This window comes from Pseudochaenichthys georgianus, chromosome 19, assembly GCF_902827115.2.
Source record: "Pseudochaenichthys georgianus chromosome 19, fPseGeo1.2, whole genome shotgun sequence".
NCBI classification, from domain to species: domain Eukaryota; kingdom Metazoa; phylum Chordata; class Actinopteri; order Perciformes; family Channichthyidae; genus Pseudochaenichthys; species Pseudochaenichthys georgianus.
Genome location: NC_047521.1, coordinates 20515196 through 20535296, shown reverse-complemented (window position 1 = coordinate 20535296; position 20101 = coordinate 20515196). Strand labels below are relative to the sequence as shown.

At 41.2% G+C, this 20101-nt stretch overlaps 2 protein-coding genes across 2 annotated transcripts; both read left to right on the top strand.

Annotated features, from left to right (window-relative positions):
- The first annotated feature begins 54 nt into the window (after positions 1-54).
- On the top strand, positions 55-9773 carry kif22 (kinesin family member 22). Its single transcript, XM_034106977.2, has 13 exons — positions 55-217; positions 534-728; positions 815-939; positions 1210-1361; positions 1484-1693; positions 2212-2602; positions 4368-4488; positions 4865-4967; positions 5169-5349; positions 6715-6803; positions 7043-7243; positions 8737-8796; positions 9542-9773. The coding sequence occupies exons 2-13, from the start codon at positions 541-543 to the stop codon at positions 9569-9571; spliced, it is 1851 nt and encodes a 616-aa protein (XP_033962868.1). The 5' UTR covers positions 55-217; positions 534-540; the 3' UTR covers positions 9572-9773.
- Positions 9774-10037: 264 nt separating this feature from the next.
- On the top strand, positions 10038-17789 carry prrt2 (proline-rich transmembrane protein 2). Its single transcript, XM_034106974.2, has 5 exons — positions 10038-10367; positions 12612-12908; positions 13581-13882; positions 13965-14094; positions 15802-17789. Exons 2-5 carry the CDS (start codon positions 12638-12640, stop codon positions 15816-15818), a joined length of 720 nt encoding a protein of 239 aa, XP_033962865.1. The 5' UTR covers positions 10038-10367; positions 12612-12637; the 3' UTR covers positions 15819-17789.
- The last annotated feature ends 2312 nt before the right edge of the window (positions 17790-20101 follow it).

Sequence of the window (20101 nt, the reverse complement as noted above, 5' to 3'; positions counted from 1 at the left end):
ATAAGGTCGCTCGGCGTTAAATAGGCGCCAGTCTTTGGTCGAGTTCTGATTGGTTGACAGTAGTTTCCGGTTGCAGCGCTCCTGATTTAAAAAAGGCTTCGGTTAGATATTTTGGGATCTCGTTCGCAATTGTTCAAAAACGGCGTCCGCAATGTTTCTCATAGTGATACTTTGTGATTAACACGCTTTTAGAACAAGGATTCCACATATCAAATCGGTGAGCTTAACGAAACATGAGTAAAACAGTAGTTAAAGTAGCGACTAACCGTAACGTTAACGTGCAAGTAACCTTCGTGTTGAGAAACAACTGTGATGTGATGCTAGCTAATGTTAGCTTGTTATTAGCTAATTGAAGCTATCATTACTGTGGTAAAACGCTTGATATTGCTTTATTTAAGGGCACATCCCTTATTTAAGGGCACTTTAAACCTACCTGTAAGAACATTTTGAAACAATTTGCATAAGCATACTGTCCTTTTACACAGGTGCTGAAATTGTATTGTCTAATGTTGGGCCTTTTTATCTTTGAGCAGTTCAGACATGGCGCAGCGTGTGGCAGTATCGGATGGAACAAACAAGAAGGTTTCCAGGGTTCGGGTTGTGGTTCGTCTTCGACCCTACATGGGCACACAAGATGAGAAAGACGAGGGATCGTGTGTGAGAGGCCTGGACTCAAAGAACCTGGAAATAATCAACTGGAGAAATGCTACAGAAACAGTCAAATACAGGTCAGTGTACTCAGCATCTGGGCTCTTTTAATGTTTTGTTTTTCTATAGATTGTCTTGTTAATGTTTTTTAAATATTGTCCAACAGTTTTGACGTTTTTCATGGTGAGCAAACGACACAGCAAGAAGTTTTCCTCTCAGTGAAACCCATTCTACCACACATACTGACCGGACAAAATGCCAGTGTCTTCGCCTATGGACCAACAGGAGCTGGTTTGTTAACACATTAATGCACTTGTTAACTTGAAAAGAATCACAGCCAGTGTCCCATTTGATAATGATATAAAAGTATGTGATATCATTAACTGTAGGGTTATAGTTGGAAATGGGTGAGCTACAACTAAATATTATTAAATTACCAGCGAAACGGCTTTGATTTATAATGTTTTTTGGAGACAATATGTTAACCGTCACTTCTTTTTGTACATACATTTCTTAAAAAATAATGTTTTGTGTGGTTCCTCCTTTCTTCCTCTTTCATAGGCAAGACTCACACTATGATGGGCTCTTTGAATCAGCCGGGCGTAATTCCGCGAGCCGTTCGTGAGGTCTTTAAAATGGTGAACGCCAAGAATGATGATGAAGGCTGGGACTACAGCATTAGCATGTCTTATTTGGAAATTTACAATGAGAAGGTATGAATTTTTGGCAGTAAGTTTCACCTTATACGCTTATAACTCTCGTATCCTATTCTTTGTTGTGGTTGTTTAGTAGAGTGCTTTTTAAAAAACACTGAACAATCTATCAATCTTCTCAGGTGCTAGATCTTCTATCGCCAGGCTCCCAGGATTTACCCATCAGAGAGGACAAGGACAAAAACATCCTTATCCCTGGCCTCACTCACACAACCATCACCTCCATCTCAGACTTTCACAAACACTTTGTACCTGCCAGCCTTAATCGCACAACAGCTTCTACCAAAATAAACCAGCGCTCCAGCCGCAGCCATGCTCTCCTCCTCCTCAAGGTTTGTGTTCAACTCTGATCATTTATAATTCTCTTGACGAGTTGCTGGTTTCTTCGTTGAACTGACCTGCAAATAAGAATCCAGTGGATCGTAGGGTTTTAAGAGCATGCAATAACACTTAGATAAGCCCATATAATTGTCTGATGTCGGGTGCAATTGGTGTCGTTTGCATGTTGCTAACTCATGGAATTGAGGGACTACACTTTTCATTTAAAGGATGTCCCAGTCCAAACCCTGCTAAATGAGATGGGGAAAGTAAGCATCAAGCACCATTCCTCAGCAATTAGAAAATTAAACTAGCTCATAATTGTTGAAACTGATTGTTTAGTCCATATTAATTAACTCTGTTAGCATTAGCAACCTTCCTTGGACAACAAGACTATTTGACTGGGCCAATGTGTCACATTTATCCAAAAGGCCCATCTTTACCTCATGGACTTCGCTCTGCTCCCCTGTAGTTATCCTGTCTGACCTCTGTGTCTTTACCCCTTCTAATCTTGGTCTTTACAATTATTTAGGTTGTGCGAACTCAGCGTGCGCCGCCTCACAGACAACAGGCAGGGAAGCTGTACCTGATAGACTTGGCTGGGTCTGAGGACAACCGGCGCACCGGCAACCAGGGAATCCGCCTGAAGGAGAGCGGGGCCATCAACCTCTCCCTCTTCACGCTCAGCAAGGTGGTGGACTCTCTTAACTCCGGCACCGCCGTCCGTGTGCCCTACAGAGACAGTAAACTGACCCGGCTGCTGCAGGACTCTCTGGGCGGCTCGGCGCACTCCGTCATGATCACTAACATTGCACCGGAGTACAAATTCTACTTTGATACTTTTGGTGCACTCAATTTCGCCTCCAAATCTAAACTCATTGTCAATAAGCCCTTCATCTGTGAAACTGTGCCTGCGCTGCCAGGTGAGTAAAACTCAGTGTGAATGCCTTGACTTTTTAAAATTCTAATTGCTTGTTGGTATAGAGCAGGGGTGCCCAACCTTTTTTGAACCGAGAGCTACTTTTAAAGTTGCCAGTCTGCCGAGATCTACCAGTCCAAATAGAGAGGCGTAGCCATTACTGACAGCCTACTACCAGGTAAATACACACTACTTGTATAAAACTGACCTTTGTACGATTAATACTTCATAGAATACTGCAGATCCTCTATCTTACCTCTTTCTAATCTACACGCATACAAGTATTTAACTGAAGTTACACAACAGTGTTGTTGATACAGAGTTGGAGTTTTTTCACACGTCACATATTACAGTGGGTAATGTTTTCAAGAAACATTGAACAGTGCTGCCACATGTGACACAGGAAAAAAGAAAAGACACCGAACCCTTTCTTTGCCATTATATAAAAATAGTGTTGCTACAAAAGTATAAATTAGGCTTACTAATAAGACAACTCAGATCTGAAGCTACACAGGAATCTGCTGCCAAAGTGCAATAAAAAAGACAAAATTAATAGAATCAAACCCTTTTTTGTGTCATTTTATTAGAGTATAAAAAGAAATGCCTTTTTTAAAATAGGATGGAAGCAACACTAGTTTCTTAACCTGAATTGATAATAGACTATAATCAATTTAAACTGAACAGATCTTAATGTTTGCATTCTTATACTATTTTGTGCAGTAATTATAATGAATAAGTTCAAACAAACTAAAACTTACAGCTGATTAATAACGGTATCTAACTTGAGTTTTTATTATATCAAAAACCTGTTGAAATGCTACTGTTATTTTCACTGTCCCCCAAAAGCGCGTCGGCAGCCTCCAGGAATGCTTCTTACACAACCTTGCCGTCTTTGAAAGACTTCATGTGTTTCGCAAGAACGTGACTGACACGATAAGATGCTATGGTAGCAGCCTTGCTCTTGTTGTTGGGCCTGGTGAAAATGGACTGCTGTGCATTTAGCTGTCCTTTCAGGCCCCTCCCCTTTTGGAGCGTAGTGCAGAATTAGGAGGGAATTCCGTCTCGTAGCGTGTGTGCACTGTTTTGAAATGCCGTTCCTAAATTACCCTTCTTCGATAAAGCCACGCTCGCATTGCAGACGAGACAGATGGACTTTGAATTGGAATAGATACAAATAATCATCCTCCCACTCGGAGTGAAAATTATATATTTTGGGCTCTTTTGCTTCTGCCATAATTGCGGTCTTGTGTGCGGACTGTCACTCCTGTTGACACGGACAACGTCAGCGAAATAGTGGCCACTGCCGGCCAATCACAAAGCTTTGATGCATTCAGGTGCATTATTCTGGCACAGGAAGATTATGTTATAGGACATTAACGATAAAACAGAATATTGTTCTTCTATTTTTAGACACATCTCGCGATCGACTGGTTGGGCACCCCTGGTATAGAGGGTTGTTATCGGCCTTTAAAGAGGAAGCACTGACGGAATGTCATCCAAAGCCAATCGGGGGCATCCGTGTTACATCCCAGAGGATGGTGACTAAGCTTAAACAGTGTTTTTTTTTTATTCCTTCTAAACGTTTTTTGTAGTTGATTTTTAAATGCATTCCTGATGCTGGTCTTTCCCCTGGCTCTAATCGTGGCACTGCATCCCTGACTGATGCTGTTTCATATGAATTGCTTTGCCCTCTGGAGAACCCCACAAACAGTGTTGCTCAAGTGTACTGAATACTAAACTTTTCATTTCCCTTCTGCGTTCGTCTCCAGTGAAGCGGGCCAGAGACGGACAGGAGGCGGGGAGGTCTGCCACCGAGCCACAGAAGAAGAGGCAGAGGGACGAGAAGAAAACCGAACAGGATGGTTCCCCGATTTCAGCCCATTTACACAGGTTAGAGATCGCCCAAGCAAACCTATTTGTTTAAAGCAATCAGACTTAGGAGCAGGGCAGAACATTTCAAATACTAAATCAAATCTGCAAAACACCAACTGAAAAAAAAAGTGTTCAAAGATTCAGAGCTTGTCCTGAAAGCAACTCTCTGCAGCTCTCCCTTTGGCAACATCTGCTGTGTCTACTGGGATCCCTGTTCATAGAGAGATGCCCAGCACTGCTTTCTTCCCATCTGCTACCAGGTTTATGAAGCTGCCTTTGTTTGTGAATATCGTCAACATGTATTGCTCGAGCTTTTGACTTGTGATTGCTTTTAAATCCCCCTAATGGTCTTCCTTTGTTCCCTCTTATTTGTTTGTGTGCTTCTTCCTTTCAGTCCGTCAGAACCGTCAGTGATGGACAGACTGTTGGCTCTGGAGAAGCGGGTGATGAACGGCGGAGACAAAGATAAACCCGACGATTCTCGCAAGGAGATCCAGGTGAGCTCACCTACACCAAAACTTGAGTTTATCACCCTGGGTGTCGTGTTACCCTGCATAAAATGGCTTTAAACGACACATATCTGCACCTAGTCTTCTCTCTGTATGTGGTTCACCAGATGCTGATGCTGTCAGACCTTTATACTGATCAGTTGACTCTTCTTCAGGGATGTTTGATAGCCAACCGTTTTGTTTTTGCAGGAGCTCAAAGAGAAGCAGAGGGAGTTGGAGAGCAAGGCCATGCTGTACAATCAGGTGCTTGATGAAAGATCCGCAGTCAAACAGGAGTCGGCCTTCAAGAACAGCTTGGCTCCTCTGCAGAGGAAACAGTCGACTGCCTCTAAAGGCGTCAAGCAGCAGGCCGTGGTCCAGCCCCTACAAGGTCAGAGGGAGCTCCTGTTGCCACACTTATAATGGCGCGTTTCCACTGCAGCGGGTAGCTCGCATTAAGCGTGCCGAGCCGTGCGGGGCCCGTTTTTGGTTGTGTTTCCACTTGTCCTAGTTTTGGCCCGGGGCTACTTTTTCACCTTTTTTCTGGCCCGACTAAATCGTGGTTCTAGGGCCAGGAACAACCAGGCTGAGTCGGGCTGAGTATGCTAAACTAGAGAGAATCGCTGGCAAGGGGGCTACAACTACAACAAGATGAACATATTTGACCGTGATTTAATTGTAATACACGTTTCAAAATGATGCCGAAGTAACAACACACTGATACCGGTTAGTAAAAACCATGAATTCATGCGTTGACAAGTCTGCAGACAGACGGCAGGCGAAAAACCCTTTAAAATGCGTGCTTTCTAAATGGAGCTTGGCTAAGCTAACGTTGTATATGCTCCGACCGTCCACACTCACAACAACAGCCTATACAGACATAAATAAAGCAGCGACTGTATTCACCATGACACAGACAGTCTGTGGTTTGTACTTGTTTGACTTTTGTCTAGTTTCTGAACAGATATGAGGAGCTGTGAGATCCGAGTGCTGAGAGCTAACGGCTGTGTTGTTTTTCTGGGGCTCTCATTGAAGATGACGTCACGGCTCCGCCTACACTGCGTTACTATAGTAACTACCCCAGTTCCTAAACTGTAATGGAAGCGCAGCATTAAAGTGAGCCGGGCCTAATAAGGCCTAACCAAACCGAGCGAGGCCTGCAGTGGAAACGTGCCATAAGAGTAGTAGGAAGTATAATAAAAGTGTAATCTAATGGGGATGAATGCAAAAAGTCAACATGTTGAGACTATAGCTGTATCAAATGCTACATTCTTTTAAGGAACACTTCTCCCCCAAAATGACCAATATAATTTTTAAAGGTTACACATTAATGCTAATTTAAGGGGTGACCTATCTTTTTTTGTAATACCCTTCAATGAGGTTTTGCTCGAGAAATGACCTTGTAAAATCTATTCTCAGGTTTTGTCATCTTTCTGTTTCACTTAAGAGTAGTCACTCACTAATGTTGAATCACTGGAGTTATTGATGAGCTGTAACGTGACACAAGAGCTCCGTCTACAATATTCAAGCTAGAAAACGTATCCAATGACGATGAATTCTTTTTAAGCCCCTCAGCAGCTTGGGGAGTGAGATGGATACGGTGATGCCCGTCTCACACCAAATGGCAGTAGTCTCCAAACGAACATTAACTTTTGACAGTTTTAAAGCCAACATTGTTGGAAAAGTGTTTCTTCTTTCACTGTTTACAGATAATTGTGTAGCTTTAATTAATTTCTTGTAGTTTCCTCCCTATCAGTGATCCTGCCACTTCAGACGCATGCAGTCGTCGAAAAACAGTCCGTCTGTGCCAAGAAGAAAGAGAAGAAGCTCTTCCACCAGGTTGAGGTCAGCATCCGAGCGTGACTCTGCTGCGCTTATTATCCTGACACATCTGCAGACATCAGCAACAAGCTGACGTAGTAGCGCATTAGGTTCAATTTGTTTTCTGCCTGGACCGACATTACAAGATCTCCAATGTATTAGGTCTAAATTAACGTTAGAAAAATATTTCAATTTTTTTTATGATTATTTAAAATGCCAATTGTTCAAAATAACTAATACTTTATTTATCTCTTGTCCTTCAGCCTCCAGAGGGTAAGGAGAACTTCATAGAGTCAGGCTGGGAGTCCCAAATCGACACATCTGTGCTAGAAATCTCCAAACATAAAATCCTGCAGATTCTGAACAGCGGCTCGCTCAAAGAGCTGAAGGGTCTGCAGCTGATCGGAGACAAGAAGGCCAAGCTCATCCTGGGCTGGAGGGAGATCCATGGTCAATTCAAAAAGGTTTGTAGAGGAAATGTGGAGCTACAACTGGTACTACAATACCTCATACTTAAAGTGGACCGATCATGTTATATTTGAATAATATATTGTAGGGCCATAAAACATGTCTGCGAAGTTTTTTTTTCAAAATACCAAATAGATCATGCTTTTTAGCCATGCCTCATTTCGCTCCATTTGCTCTTTTTTAGCCCTGTTTTAGCAACAGTAGCATGTTTTTAGAGATTTGGGTATGGAGGAAAAGAGAGGGTTGTGTTTTCTGACACTTGGTGAGTTCCCTGACACACCAGGGACACATATTCATGTGAAAGACGTACAAGAGTGCATTTTGCATGATAGGTCCCCTTTAAGTATTTCTTCTGATTTCAGCTTTTCACTTATATGTACGGAGCCCTGGAGGGTTCATTGAGAGAAAAATAAATAAAACGTGGCCACGTTTTACTTTCTCGTTCGCACGAGTTAATAAAGCGTGGCCTCGTTTTATTTAAATTGAGGGATTCCTGTCCGTGACTCACAGAATCTGCTGCCCACAGCTGTTTTATAGACGGAAAACATCCTTCACTTTATGAAATCTCTGTGGCACCAGTGGCCTGTACTACGAAGCAGGATTTGCTACTTACACTATTCATTTATGACGCTGCGCTGTCAGCACGCGTCTCCATGTTTGTGATTGGTCAAATGTTGGTAACCCCGTCTCTTTCACGTGAACGCACTCTCAACCGGACAGAGAAACCCTGGTTGATTTGCTGAGTTGATAACCAGCTTCGTAGGACCGCTTAGCGACATCGCGTTTGTTAGGGTTAGTTAAGCCGGGTAAATCAAACATATCCAGGGTCTGTTGAACTGGCTTCGTCGTACAGGGCGCTGGAGGCAGTAACGTGTAATTCAGCAGAATCTGAGAAGAGCAGCACGAGCTGCAAAGAGAGGTGCCTTTTACGAAGGAGATGTCCTGTCACCGGGGCGCGTGTGTGTGTGTCACCCCCGGCATTTGTTTTCAAATTACCACGAACAGTAATTTACACTAATCTGGTTCTCCATAGTTATGTGTATTCCCAAGTGAAAGAAATTCGTTTAATCTTAATCTCGATGTGCTATAGTCCTGCCGGAGTGCACCGGAACGAACGATACTATCATAAACAAATGCCCACACACACAAAACGAGGCCACGCTTTAGTAACTCGTGCGCACGCTTTAGTAACTCGTGCGCACGCTTTAGTAACTCGTGCGCACGCTTTAGTAACTCGTGCGCACGCTTTAGTAACTCGTGCGCACGCTTTAGTAACTCGTGCGCACGCTTTAGTAACTCGTGCGCACGCTTTAGTAACTCGTGCGCACGCTTTAGTAACTCGTGCGCACGCTTTAGTAACTCGTGCGCACGCTTTAGTAACTCGTGCGCACGTTTTATTAACTCGTGCGCACGTTTTATTTATTTTTCTCTATGAACCCTCCAGGGCTCCGTATATATGTGTTGACTTTATGTACGTTTTTTTTTGCAGTTGGACGATTTGATAAAAGTTGAGGGTATGACAGGAAAGAGATATCCCTCTTTCATGAAGGTAAGCAAGTCTTCAGTGCAATATTTTAATTTTTATAACATGTGTTAAAATACATATACATTTCATGACTAAGTCCCAACAGGTCAGTATTTGCCTTGCCAGGGCTTATTGAAGTCAGTAGTTGCCTTGTGGAGCCATTTTCAACCCATGAAATGCAAATGTTTTGCTTTTATAATACATTTTGTAAGAAATAAAAAATATTGGGTTATCCCATAGCAGAGTGGATAGGGCTCTAAACACATTGATGCTAATGTGGTTATCTTTTGGCCAGACCAATTGCTGCAAGTCATGTTTCCTCTAAATTTCCTTTCTCACTATGGCATAACAAGGCCTAAATAAATCTTGTCTGTTTTTAAAACGGTTAACTTAATTGTATAATTAATTGATGGCTAGGACGCACTATTACCCCCCCTCTCTCAAATGAGGGCGTAGGCCCCTTGTCATGCCTGCCGATATCTGTTTTTTTATGTCTGTCCTTTTAATCTGTCTGTATCTTTTTAAATGCCTTTGTGATGTGCTGCAACCCATTTTCCCCTCGGGGACAAATAAACGAATACTACTATATAACTGAAACACATTTTTAAAGTGTGCTTCTTGACTTAAAACAATAAAGGTAATGCAAATGTTGGCGTTCTGAGATGGTGAATATTGTATCTGCTAATCATTGGAGATGAATGCTTGGGCAGATTTTTTTGTGATCTTGTTTTTTGTCCGTTCTAATATTCATTTCTCTTTTTCTTTCCAGGCAAACATTTTGAGTGTCATGGGATATTGATTTTCAACTTTTTTTATTTTTAATGATGTACCCTTGTCTATTGTATATAATCCTTTATCTGGCGAGTTTTTTGTGATATTTTTGTAGTTACTACAGTGTTCCAGCAGATGGCGCACTCCTGCTGTTAAATAAACCCATCACGTGACCCTGAATATTTGAGTGTTTATTTCATGATCATCAATAAATCAGAAGGTCACTCACATATGATCTAATGTACCCCGTTTTTTCTCGGATAATTTGCTGCAAGTAGTTGGCTCCTATTTCCGGTTTGATGACCTAATAGTGCTATTTTTTGACTGGAAGACCGGTTTTTATCATCGGATGTGATCCCAGCACAAGGGCATAAATACTCACTCAAACAGTAGTTTAATCTTTTGTGAGGTTAGGAGGATGCTATAGCCTCCTACTCCCACAGCACGTCGTCTGTCAGATTTCACTTTTCATTACACACGCACGCACTCACTCACACACACACACACACACACACACACACACACACACACACACACACACACACACACACACACACACACACACACACACACACACACACACACACACACCCTCCAGCCCGCCGTCCATCCATCTTTCCCGCACACTGCGCTGGATCCAGGCTCCACACCACCGCTTCTCCTGCTTGCACACATAATATATCGGATTTTACACAAACGGCTCACCTTTGCTCACACATCGTGGTTAAAAGATGTGTTTTTTCCGCGTCTGATGATTTTTACACCTGACAACAACAATGCGTAAACCCTGCACGCTCCGGCTGTTTTGAGATTGGATTAAAAAGGTCAGTGTGATTTATGTTCCCTTTTCCTCCCTCGTTTGTGCGTGTAGGTGTAAAACGCTTACTAAGTAAGTCTGAATGCAGAAATCCGATTCACGCTGCTTGTTTTGTTTTTCCTGCTTATCATGGCAATTTAGCCAGTGAATTCAAAGACGGGCATCAGGCTAATGAATCCCCCCTCCTCTTCCTCCTTTACTCTATCCGAGTCTTTCTCCTTTGTCCTCGTCCTCTTTTACTATTTTACCTTTTGTTTGGTACCAACAACCGGCAACCATATACCTTTTAGCGCCTGTGTACACATGATGAAATAATAATGTTATGTACTCACCTGCACGGAGAGCCCTGCTGCTGCCTTTGTGCAGCTCGTGTCATTGTGACCTGCTTTCATTGTTACTTGAAGAACATGGTCTGCTTTATTTTATAAGGCCTGATTTACAGGTGGACATGCGTGTCTTTTGTGTTTACCTGGTATTTATTTGAAAGTAAAACATGATCGAGCATTTTATCTGAAGTCTATAGGTGGATTTTAAATAGCCTTATAATGATATTTAGCCTGGATCCAAACTCTAAATAAGCTAAAGCTAAATCATACTTTCGGGACTGTATGAAAGTATTTGGAGGGAGACTGATGGGAAGAATGTTGTTCACTATTTTAACACGTTTGACCTTTCCAAGCATCATTTTTTTATTTGACTTACAAAATGTAGCAGCCTCCCCAATATCTGAATAAACAACATTTCATAGAAACATTTAAGATTTTTTATTTAAAAGTGATCCACTGATTTAGCATTGTACTTAGTCTTTTTTGTGTTCACTAATTTGCCTTTTTCAAGATGTGGCATCTACATTACCCACAATGCTAGTGGGCTGCCATCAGATTGATTGGAGATCTGGTTTGTTGTTGTTCTATCAGCAGCTAATGCAGATTCCTCACAGCTCCCTCTGGAATCCACAAAATGGGGTTTGCAAATGTTTATACAAATAGTGTTATTCCCCCAAGACCTGTACACTGACTAATGATTCTATTTGTGGTATTGAAAACCTTTTATATTAGCTCTTGTCCAAATTATCACACAACCTTTTTTAACAAATATTCAAGCCATTCTTTATTCTGGTACCTACTGTAGAGACAGTCACTGTCGATTAAACATTTACAAGTTATATTAACCCTTTCATGCATGAATTGTGAAAACTTCAGTCAGGATTTTTTACCAAGTATTTGTATTGCTCTCGGGGCATGGAAAAACAAGATTTTAACTTTAGGTTGTTTTTATCTAGTTTTTTCAAATTTAGAAAACATTTATGTATGTGTCCACTCAGGTGGACAATATGTGCTACAGTTTTAACTAAAGACATGTACATTTGGAAAAAATTATAAATAAAGATGTGCAAACTTAGAATTACATTATAATAACATAAGTAGGCCTATATTGATTTACTTTCACAAAGATATTGCAAATGAAGTGTTTTCAAGAACAACAGTAGCAGAAACGGTATGAATTGTAGTTTAAATATATCCAGTGATGCATGACGTCCACACACGACGGGTGATTAATCATAATTTCCTACAAACATAAAATCAATACTTTGACAATTTATGAATTATATGATTCCTTGTTATACCTGCAGGGGGCGCTTTCCATAAAAGGATTGGCAAGATATCGACGTGATTCGGTCCATGTGGCTTTCTGTCGTCCATCTTGGTTTAGAGCAATGTATCATGCACTTACACTGACTTTCCACCTATGTAGTGGCTGATAGTGCAACTATGCAAAAAAAAATCAATGCATATACAAGAAAAGACCTTTTTGAAAAGCTGTCCACTGTAGTAGCCTCTATGCGTGAAAGGGTTCAGATCTGCTCTCAGGTGAGAAGGGGCTACTCTAGGCCAAATATATCAATGTGCTCCGTAGAAGTAATAGATCCCTTTATTTTGGTTCTTAAACCTCCATTGATCTTATCCTTCGGTGGTTTTTGATTAGCTTTCCAAGCCCCTGATACAGAGAGAGCATTGTTGTTGTATTGCAAAATGTACCATTAATTAATTAGTTTAATCTTTTTTATGTGAATATACCGTTTTTTGTTGTTGAAATGAAATGGAATGTTATTTTAGGGTGACATAACACTGCTATTTTAAAAAGAAAATAGTACACATTTTCAGAAAAAACAACACCACAATGATTTGTGTATACTCCCTAAGCAACCTTCTGTTTACAAAGATGCTTAAACCCATGTTCTGACCCCTAGGTGAACTACTGGCAGCACACACATAAATGGACCACAAACAAGAGGCTTCACTCTCTGACAGCATGGCTGTGAACATGATGCCAGCTCCTGACATTTGGGCCGGGGAGGACCAGCCGTCGCTGCTGGACCAGGAGGACTCGGTGTCAAGCCAAGCCCCCGTCTCTGTGCCATGTCCGGGGGTCAGAGCTGAGCCTCTCATCCTCAGCAGCAGCAGCAGCAGCCCGGTCATCACGAGACCACCCCGCAGCAAGTCCAAAGGCGAGCTGGTCATTGTCATCAACGAGAAGCTGAAGAACAGTAAGTGACGGAGTTTGACCTGTGTTGAGGCAGCAGGAGGAGGGGGCTTAACAGCTGCTTAGTCAGCTTACTCGGGCAAAGTCAAGTTTCAGTGGAGGAGTCAAGGGCAGCAGGTTAAATAGAAGAAAATATCAGGTCCTATGTCTAACCACCTTTACTAAACCTCAGTGAAAAAGACCATGGGTTTAAGGAAAGATGTGAAGAATATGAAGAATATCAGCAACTGTGGTGCTAAGAGAATCCACCCGGCTTTCCAAAGTCTCCTGGAACATGCTTGATTTAAGCAATCTTCAAATGTACTCAATCAAACGGCAATGCTTCATTTTCAACATCATTTAGTGTTTCATTTACAGAATCAAGAATCTTTGATTATCTGAAATACATCTATCACCAAGTCGTATATGCTTATTGCCGGCTTGCTTTTCACATCAGCAGCAGACTGGAGCTAGCAATAAAATAATCAAGATCAAATCATCCAATCAAAAGTAACAGCTCGTAAAATAATATACTTAAATTCCTATGGTTATATGGGAATACTTTACACTTCTCAATTCTCTCTTCTGGTTTAGATACCTTGAAAGTGTTGGTATTTTAGTTTTAAAAGGCAGTTCACACATTTATCTCCTCCAGTGTTTTAATATTTCCTCGTTCTTTTCTGTCCCTCATGTGTAGGTAACGGGATCCACTCGGCACCCGCAGAGAGCCCCTCTCCGGTCATCTGCTCTCCTCCCAGAAGACAACACTCCATCTCCTACCCCCACCCCCACCACAACAAGACGAGGAAGGGCAGCAGGGCGAGCTCCGTCGGCTACACCGCCTTCTCGCCCAGGCCGTCCATCTCCCGCCACTCCAGCATCGCCACCAACCCTCCGCTCGACCGCACCAAGGTCAAAGACTACCTCTTCCTGTCCGTGCTGGCCTGCTTCTGCCCCGTGTGGCCTATCAACATTGTGGGATTTGTCTACTCTATCATGGTGAGAACAGGATCTTTTAGCTGTGTTTTAAATCATTATAAACATGTCTCAAGCTAACAGATGGTTCTTCCTTCTCCTTCAGTCCAAGAACAGCCTCGAGCAGGGAAACCTGGACGGCGCTGTGCGTTTGGGACGAGTGGCCAAGATGCTCTCCATAGTGTCTCTAGTTGGAGGGACGCTCATTATCATCGCCTGCATCGTCAACCTGGCCAGTGAGTCTCCAAGATCTGACCTTTGAACCTTAAGCTGCGACAATTATTATTTGTATATTCGATTAATCATTTGGTCTGTAAAATAGTGAAACATTTTCATCCCTGTTTCTCAAAGCCTAAAATGATGTCTTTGGATGCATGAAAACAGCATTTTCTGACATTCTGTATTAAATATCACAACTTATTATACCAATCCATGTACTCTGTTGTTCATACAGTATAAAGAAAATATACCTGCCTTGAATCTGAAAACGAGAATAAAGAAAAAGAAATGCACCAAACGGTTATTAAACTGATAAATTCCAAATACATTACATTCATATAGACAATAACCATAGGGGAAATAGGTCTATAATAATAAACACTTTTAAATACGTACAGACTAAGATTTACATTAAAGGTAATTGCAAGACCATGATATATAAATGGGGCTATAATACAAATTAATCTTGTTTTTTTTCTGTTATTGGAGTTGTTGCTGCTCTAAACCCTTACCTCACCGTTGTACCCCTCTGTGTGCAGTGATTAATCCCCCTGATTTGTATCAATAGCCTCGCTAACACTGATTTTCCTGTCCGTGCTGCTGTCCCTGTTTATCCCGACACATTATAAAAATTAACCTTCGTTAGCATAATCTGACTGGAATCACTGATAGTATTACCCTTATTGGCAACATACCGTGCTCAGTTACAACGCCTGCACGACTCAGGGCGGCACTTTAGGAACCATGTCATTGCTCTACAGCGATCAGAGCACATTAATCACATGAGACTCAAACGCACATTTGCTGACATGTTTGTTTATCGGCCCCGGCAGCCTCCTGCCTCCAGCTGTGTGTGTCTCTGTGGTGATATGTGCAGTCGGCTGTCAGATGTATGTCTCGCCCTGTTTGCTGGTACATAATGTGAAGGCTCTCTGTCCCTGTGTGTCTTCATATCATGTGTCGACGTGTACATTTAATGTACTGAATAAAGAGATATGATAACAGAGCAGTGACTATAATTGATCATCAGAGGTGTCCTAAAATACAATGGCTCCTTCATTTAGAAAATTGAGTTGCTTATTAAGCCAGGGATACAAAATACTTTACTATACTTTTTTTAAGTGAATGCGATACTAAACAATTACAATAATAATATATGGCTTTAGCTAACTAGTTTGCTGTGATGGATAGGCAACAACGTTTAGCACAGGTAAGCTAGCTCACATGGTTGCACATTCATTTGTAGGTTAGATTATCCTCAGTGTTGTGTAGGAAAAAAATGTTGTTGCTAAAAGAATGTTGGATTCATATTACTGTAGTTTTTAGACATTAAAAAACATATATAAGTACAATATAATGGGAAACCCCCTGCAGTAACTGACCCGTGTATATGAGAAATGGAGTAATATGTGTCGCCTCTGTACATCATGATTACATGTATACATGTATGGTCAGTTAAAAGACTCGTTGCCTTGCCCCTTCAGTCAAGCAGATACTCATCTGTAATTTGTTTTTGATGCTGCCTGTTGGGGCTCATTAAGCCGAGACATGTTCTAATTAACTTAATGACTAGAAGAGCACACAACTTTAAGGGCTCAGGGACAACCCGTGTTTTTCTCATTACATAACTTGTCCTCTGTGCTCTGTGAAGTTTATCCATCCATAGCAAGTCGTTTCACAATATAACTCTCTAAAACTAATCCGCTTCCTTTTCTTTTCTTCAGTAAATGTGAAAACCTGAGTTTCATCCCAGGATGAAACTGGATAAGGCAACTGACCGTCCGGCCCGCTCCTGCACCACCGTCTTTACTGCCTAGTCATTACCTGGATGTGTGACAAATATGCACCCGATATACAGTGCGTACTTGTATTTCTGTAATCTATATAAATCCCTTTTTGCTAATGGAAGAAAATAAAATATGCAAATGCTGCTGTTCTGAGTCAGAGGAAGGGAGAAGAAAGTCTAATCAGCCCCTTCGTATTCTGGTCATTCAGAACGATTCTTGAGAAACTCTTCGAGAAGTGACTCAAACAAGAAGATTGGACTAGAAGATTGGGTGGAGGTGGTTTCAGACCGTGAACCATCAAGGACTGCCTCCCAGTTTCAGCGCCATATGCAACAAAATGTCCGCCCTTCACTGCACCCGATGACAGGACACATCTGTTTGCCGTCAATTATCCTCTCAAACATGGAGAAGCTCTGGGATTTGGTTTGGCTGCATTGGAATCGCAGAGCCGATATTAGTCCTGGAAGAGAAGAAACACTTTGCATCTCTGTGTCCTCTTGTTTCTGACTCTTCTCTGTGGTTCTCATGACTCCTGCCCACACATCATGTGTACGGGGGGCAAAAGAGGATGAACAAGAGGCTTACCAAGGACTCGCTACGGGTGCTTCACTGCAAGGGATTATGGAAAGTCTCACACAGGAGGCACAGTCATCACTGGAAGGAAATACATGTGCCAAAAAGAAGAGCCGACTCTAAACACAGAGTTGTTGTAGAGACGAAACATGTTTTTTTTACTCTGCTGCAACTCTACTGTTTGTATATCCGCTCAACACCACTGACCACTGTGAGCCTGGGAAGGGTACACAACAAAAAACACTGTAGCATCTACTATACTAATTATTATCATCAATATATCTTTTGATAATGTTTGTAAAAGATCACTTTGAAACTGAATTTCATAAGCATAAGTGATGCTCTTGAAGTGCTGTGCCGCGGTTGACAGTTGGTGGTATAGTTATGCATCTGTATTTGGTTAACAAATGAAATAGCTTGTTATTGCAGCCCAAGGCTCCAGCCTCAGTCTGCAGCCACAGGGAGCCCATACTCGCAAACAAGACAGATTGTGGCTTTTTGTCCCCTTTAAAAAACCCTCAACGGCAATGAGAACCATAATTATTTGCCCATTTGGTTGTCTTTATTATTCTATCTTATTCTTCTTATATTCTTAACTAACCTTTAATCTACTCACTGTGATCTGAAGCACCTGGGCTTCATCGATGATCTATAAAACTCTGGATTTTGAATCATGTACAGATACTCACACATGCAGACAACTTTCTGTAATGATTTAATGCGGCAGTTTTTTTCCTCTATTACCACTTAACATGTACATTTAATTGTAATCGACAGTGATGTATTCTGCAGATATAAATCTCAATATTGTGATAACTCTAATTAATGAGTTTAAGTAGTTTTGATCTAACATAGGCGCAGTTACTGACATTGTGTTACCACCGGGCTTCTACAATCTTTGTGGTTATTGGCATGCTTTGGATTTTTGTTAATATTTGATGAAAGAAGTTGTTAATTACAAAGATTACGCTAGCACTTGGAATATTATACTCCTGCAGCACATTCATAATAAAGACACAATGCATGAAACGTGTTTTTCATTGTTGTTTTGCAGCGGGGGAGATTAACGATATGTTGTTCTTGTGGAGAATGAATGTCAAAAAGGGAGTGATATCCGGAGAGCTAAGCCGACCATAACTACAAAAAACGTTGAAGTATTAATGCAGTTGTCCGTTTGCGATGGTGTGTAAGCTCCTGCTGTTGTCAGGCAGTGGAGCAGAAGCAGCAGGAAGAGCAAATGCTGAAGGGAGAGGTCCGGAGCCCAGGAAGAAGACTGATATGAAAGCTAAAGCTTCAGATGACTTGAACCAAATCAAAGCCAAATATCCCTCATTATTATCTTTGAGGTTTTAAAACCCTTTAAAAAGAGCTATTACCGTTGGCTGCTTACTCTGAAGTATGTCACTTCCTTGATCATTCATAACAAAGACAGTGAAATTACTTTTTTGTTGGGAATATCTTAGAGTAGTATTTAAATAGTTTGTAATAATTATTGTCACCCAATCTGACAGTGATGAACATTTATCAGTGTAGAATTCTCTGCACCAAAACATTAGCAGTTGACTTTCCTGCAGTCCTATTTTTCAATCTCGATGTTTGGTATGAGATGCTGGATGTTCTTCACATTGGCAGTAGATGGCACTTAGCCAAAGCACCTAAAAATACATTTGAGAACTCAACAGTAATGCTGCTTTCCAGATATCACGACCCAGTTACTCAACAAATCCACATAACTTGTTGAAAGCAGTTCCATGTAGGAAATATATTCCTTCTTTCAAACAACAACCACTAACCATATCCCCGTTCAGAAGGAAGCGCTCCTATAGGTTGTGTCTGAATGGTAACCCTCCATTTGTGAAAGCTCTCACAAGACACCGTGTCTGACGACCTATGCTAACGCTAACCATTTAAGGTCAATGCCTTCCTTAACTTTCTTGCAAGGGTTTGTAGATTGCTGGCAAGCATCAAAACACAATCCATCCACTAATGGACGAGACAGCATCATGAAATCATATCATCGATGATTGTCCAACCATTTCCCTTCTCCTCCCAGAGAAAAAGTCAGATGATCGCCAAAATAAGAAGGGAACCATGAATGTCTGTTCTACATTTTGTGGCTGATATTTGTTAAGATAATTTTGTCAAAGGAGTAAATATCCATCCAACCAAGCCATGCTGATTGCACCTCTAAAAATGCCGAAAATGCCCTTTGTTTTAGCTTCCCTCAGGTGACAGTTGCTGCTTGTTATGGGCCGACAGTATAGTATTATCTTTGTTGTGGTACATTGGTTGTACAAAGCTATTATTGTGAGGGCTTGATTAAAGAGATGCAAAGATCCTGTTGAAGTGCTTTGTTGTAATAAAGAACATAAACACAACTGTACTTACAAGCTAAACCTGACTGTATTCAGAATATTAAAGAACTAAGGTCAAATATGTTTCACCTAGATTTGCAGAAACATGACAGCATTCATAATGTCTGACAGCAGCACATTCCCCCACGCCAATGGTAACATTTTGACAGCAGAAGGTATTTTTCTCTGCGCTCAGCTAATTTGGCATTAGGTAAATACAGTTCAGGATCATCAGCAGCAGACAGAGGCAGATCCAGATGCAGTAAGTGGGTCAGGGATTATTCCGCTGGGTCACATACACACTGAGGCTGTGAGTCAGCTTGGCAGCGTGATCGCGCAGAGGCAATAATGAGAAACTGACCTGTGGCGATGCTCCTCTGTTACTGCATGCCAGACTAATTTAAGAGAACTGAGGCTGAATAAAAACGAGTGTGAATTAATGCCCCGGAGGATTGCTGTTGATTTTCTACCTGGAAAAGTTAAACAAATATTAGATTTCTTGTTAAAATATGACACAGCTTCACACCAAAGAATACTTATCTCACTTAGACAGGGACTTATTGTACTTTATCCAGCTGACACAGTTAGTCAACACAATGAATTATTCATATCAGTTTCTATTAGTCCTTTAGTGAAAATTACTTTTATCTGTCCAAACTGTGAAGCTAACGTAATAAACTGACGTACATTTAGAAAGTGGTGAAATGTAACAAAGTAAATCTATTAAAATAATGTACTCAAGAGTCAAAGGGGTCAGGAAATGTAAATACCCATGCAAATGCACTCATGATGAACTGTGTTGTCGTAGCTTTTTAATACACATAAAGCTACATTGAAATGTGTTGTGGCTCATATTCCACTCGTTATTACTGTGCCACATCCTCCCTCTTCATCACGACCCTGGCTAGGTGGCGTTGATGTGCTCATTATTGGCTCTTTAATGAAAACCACTTATCATCACAGAGTGGAAATATCACTATAATATTTCTATGAAGGCTCTCTGTTTGTCTGCATCTGGTGGCGTCGTTATTCTTACTTTATCTTTATTTCAGCAGCAGCCTTTCCAGATAATGACTTGTTCATCATGATGTCAGTTTTATTGAAATGAGACGACCATAATGAGCTTACTTCAACTGGAGGAAATATTTTAACGTTATAATAATTATTCAATAACATGGGCTGAATAATTCTAAACATGCCTTTCTCACACACCAAAACAATTATGTGATTTTAATTAAAAATCCAAACCAGTACAGAGCACCAGACAGCCGGGTGGTTGGTGTTGAAATACACTGTTCTGGGATGTAATG

Coding starts and splice junctions, on each gene's coding strand:
- kif22 (XM_034106977.2), top strand. CDS start 541: ATGGCGCAGCGTGTGGCAGTATCGGATGGAACAAACAAGAAGGTTTCC. Junction 1,694..2,211: donor ATGCTCTCCTCCTCCTCAAG/GTTTGTGTTCAA, acceptor ACAATTATTTAG/GTTGTGCGAACTCAGCGTGC. Junction 6,804..7,042: donor AGCTCTTCCACCAGGTTGAG/GTCAGCATCCGA, acceptor CTTGTCCTTCAG/CCTCCAGAGGGTAAGGAGAA.
- prrt2 (XM_034106974.2), top strand. CDS start 12,638: ATGGACCACAAACAAGAGGCTTCACTCTCTGACAGCATGGCTGTGAAC. Junction 12,909..13,580: donor CAACGAGAAGCTGAAGAACA/GTAAGTGACGGA, acceptor CCTCATGTGTAG/GTAACGGGATCCACTCGGCA. Junction 13,883..13,964: donor GATTTGTCTACTCTATCATG/GTGAGAACAGGA, acceptor CTTCTCCTTCAG/TCCAAGAACAGCCTCGAGCA.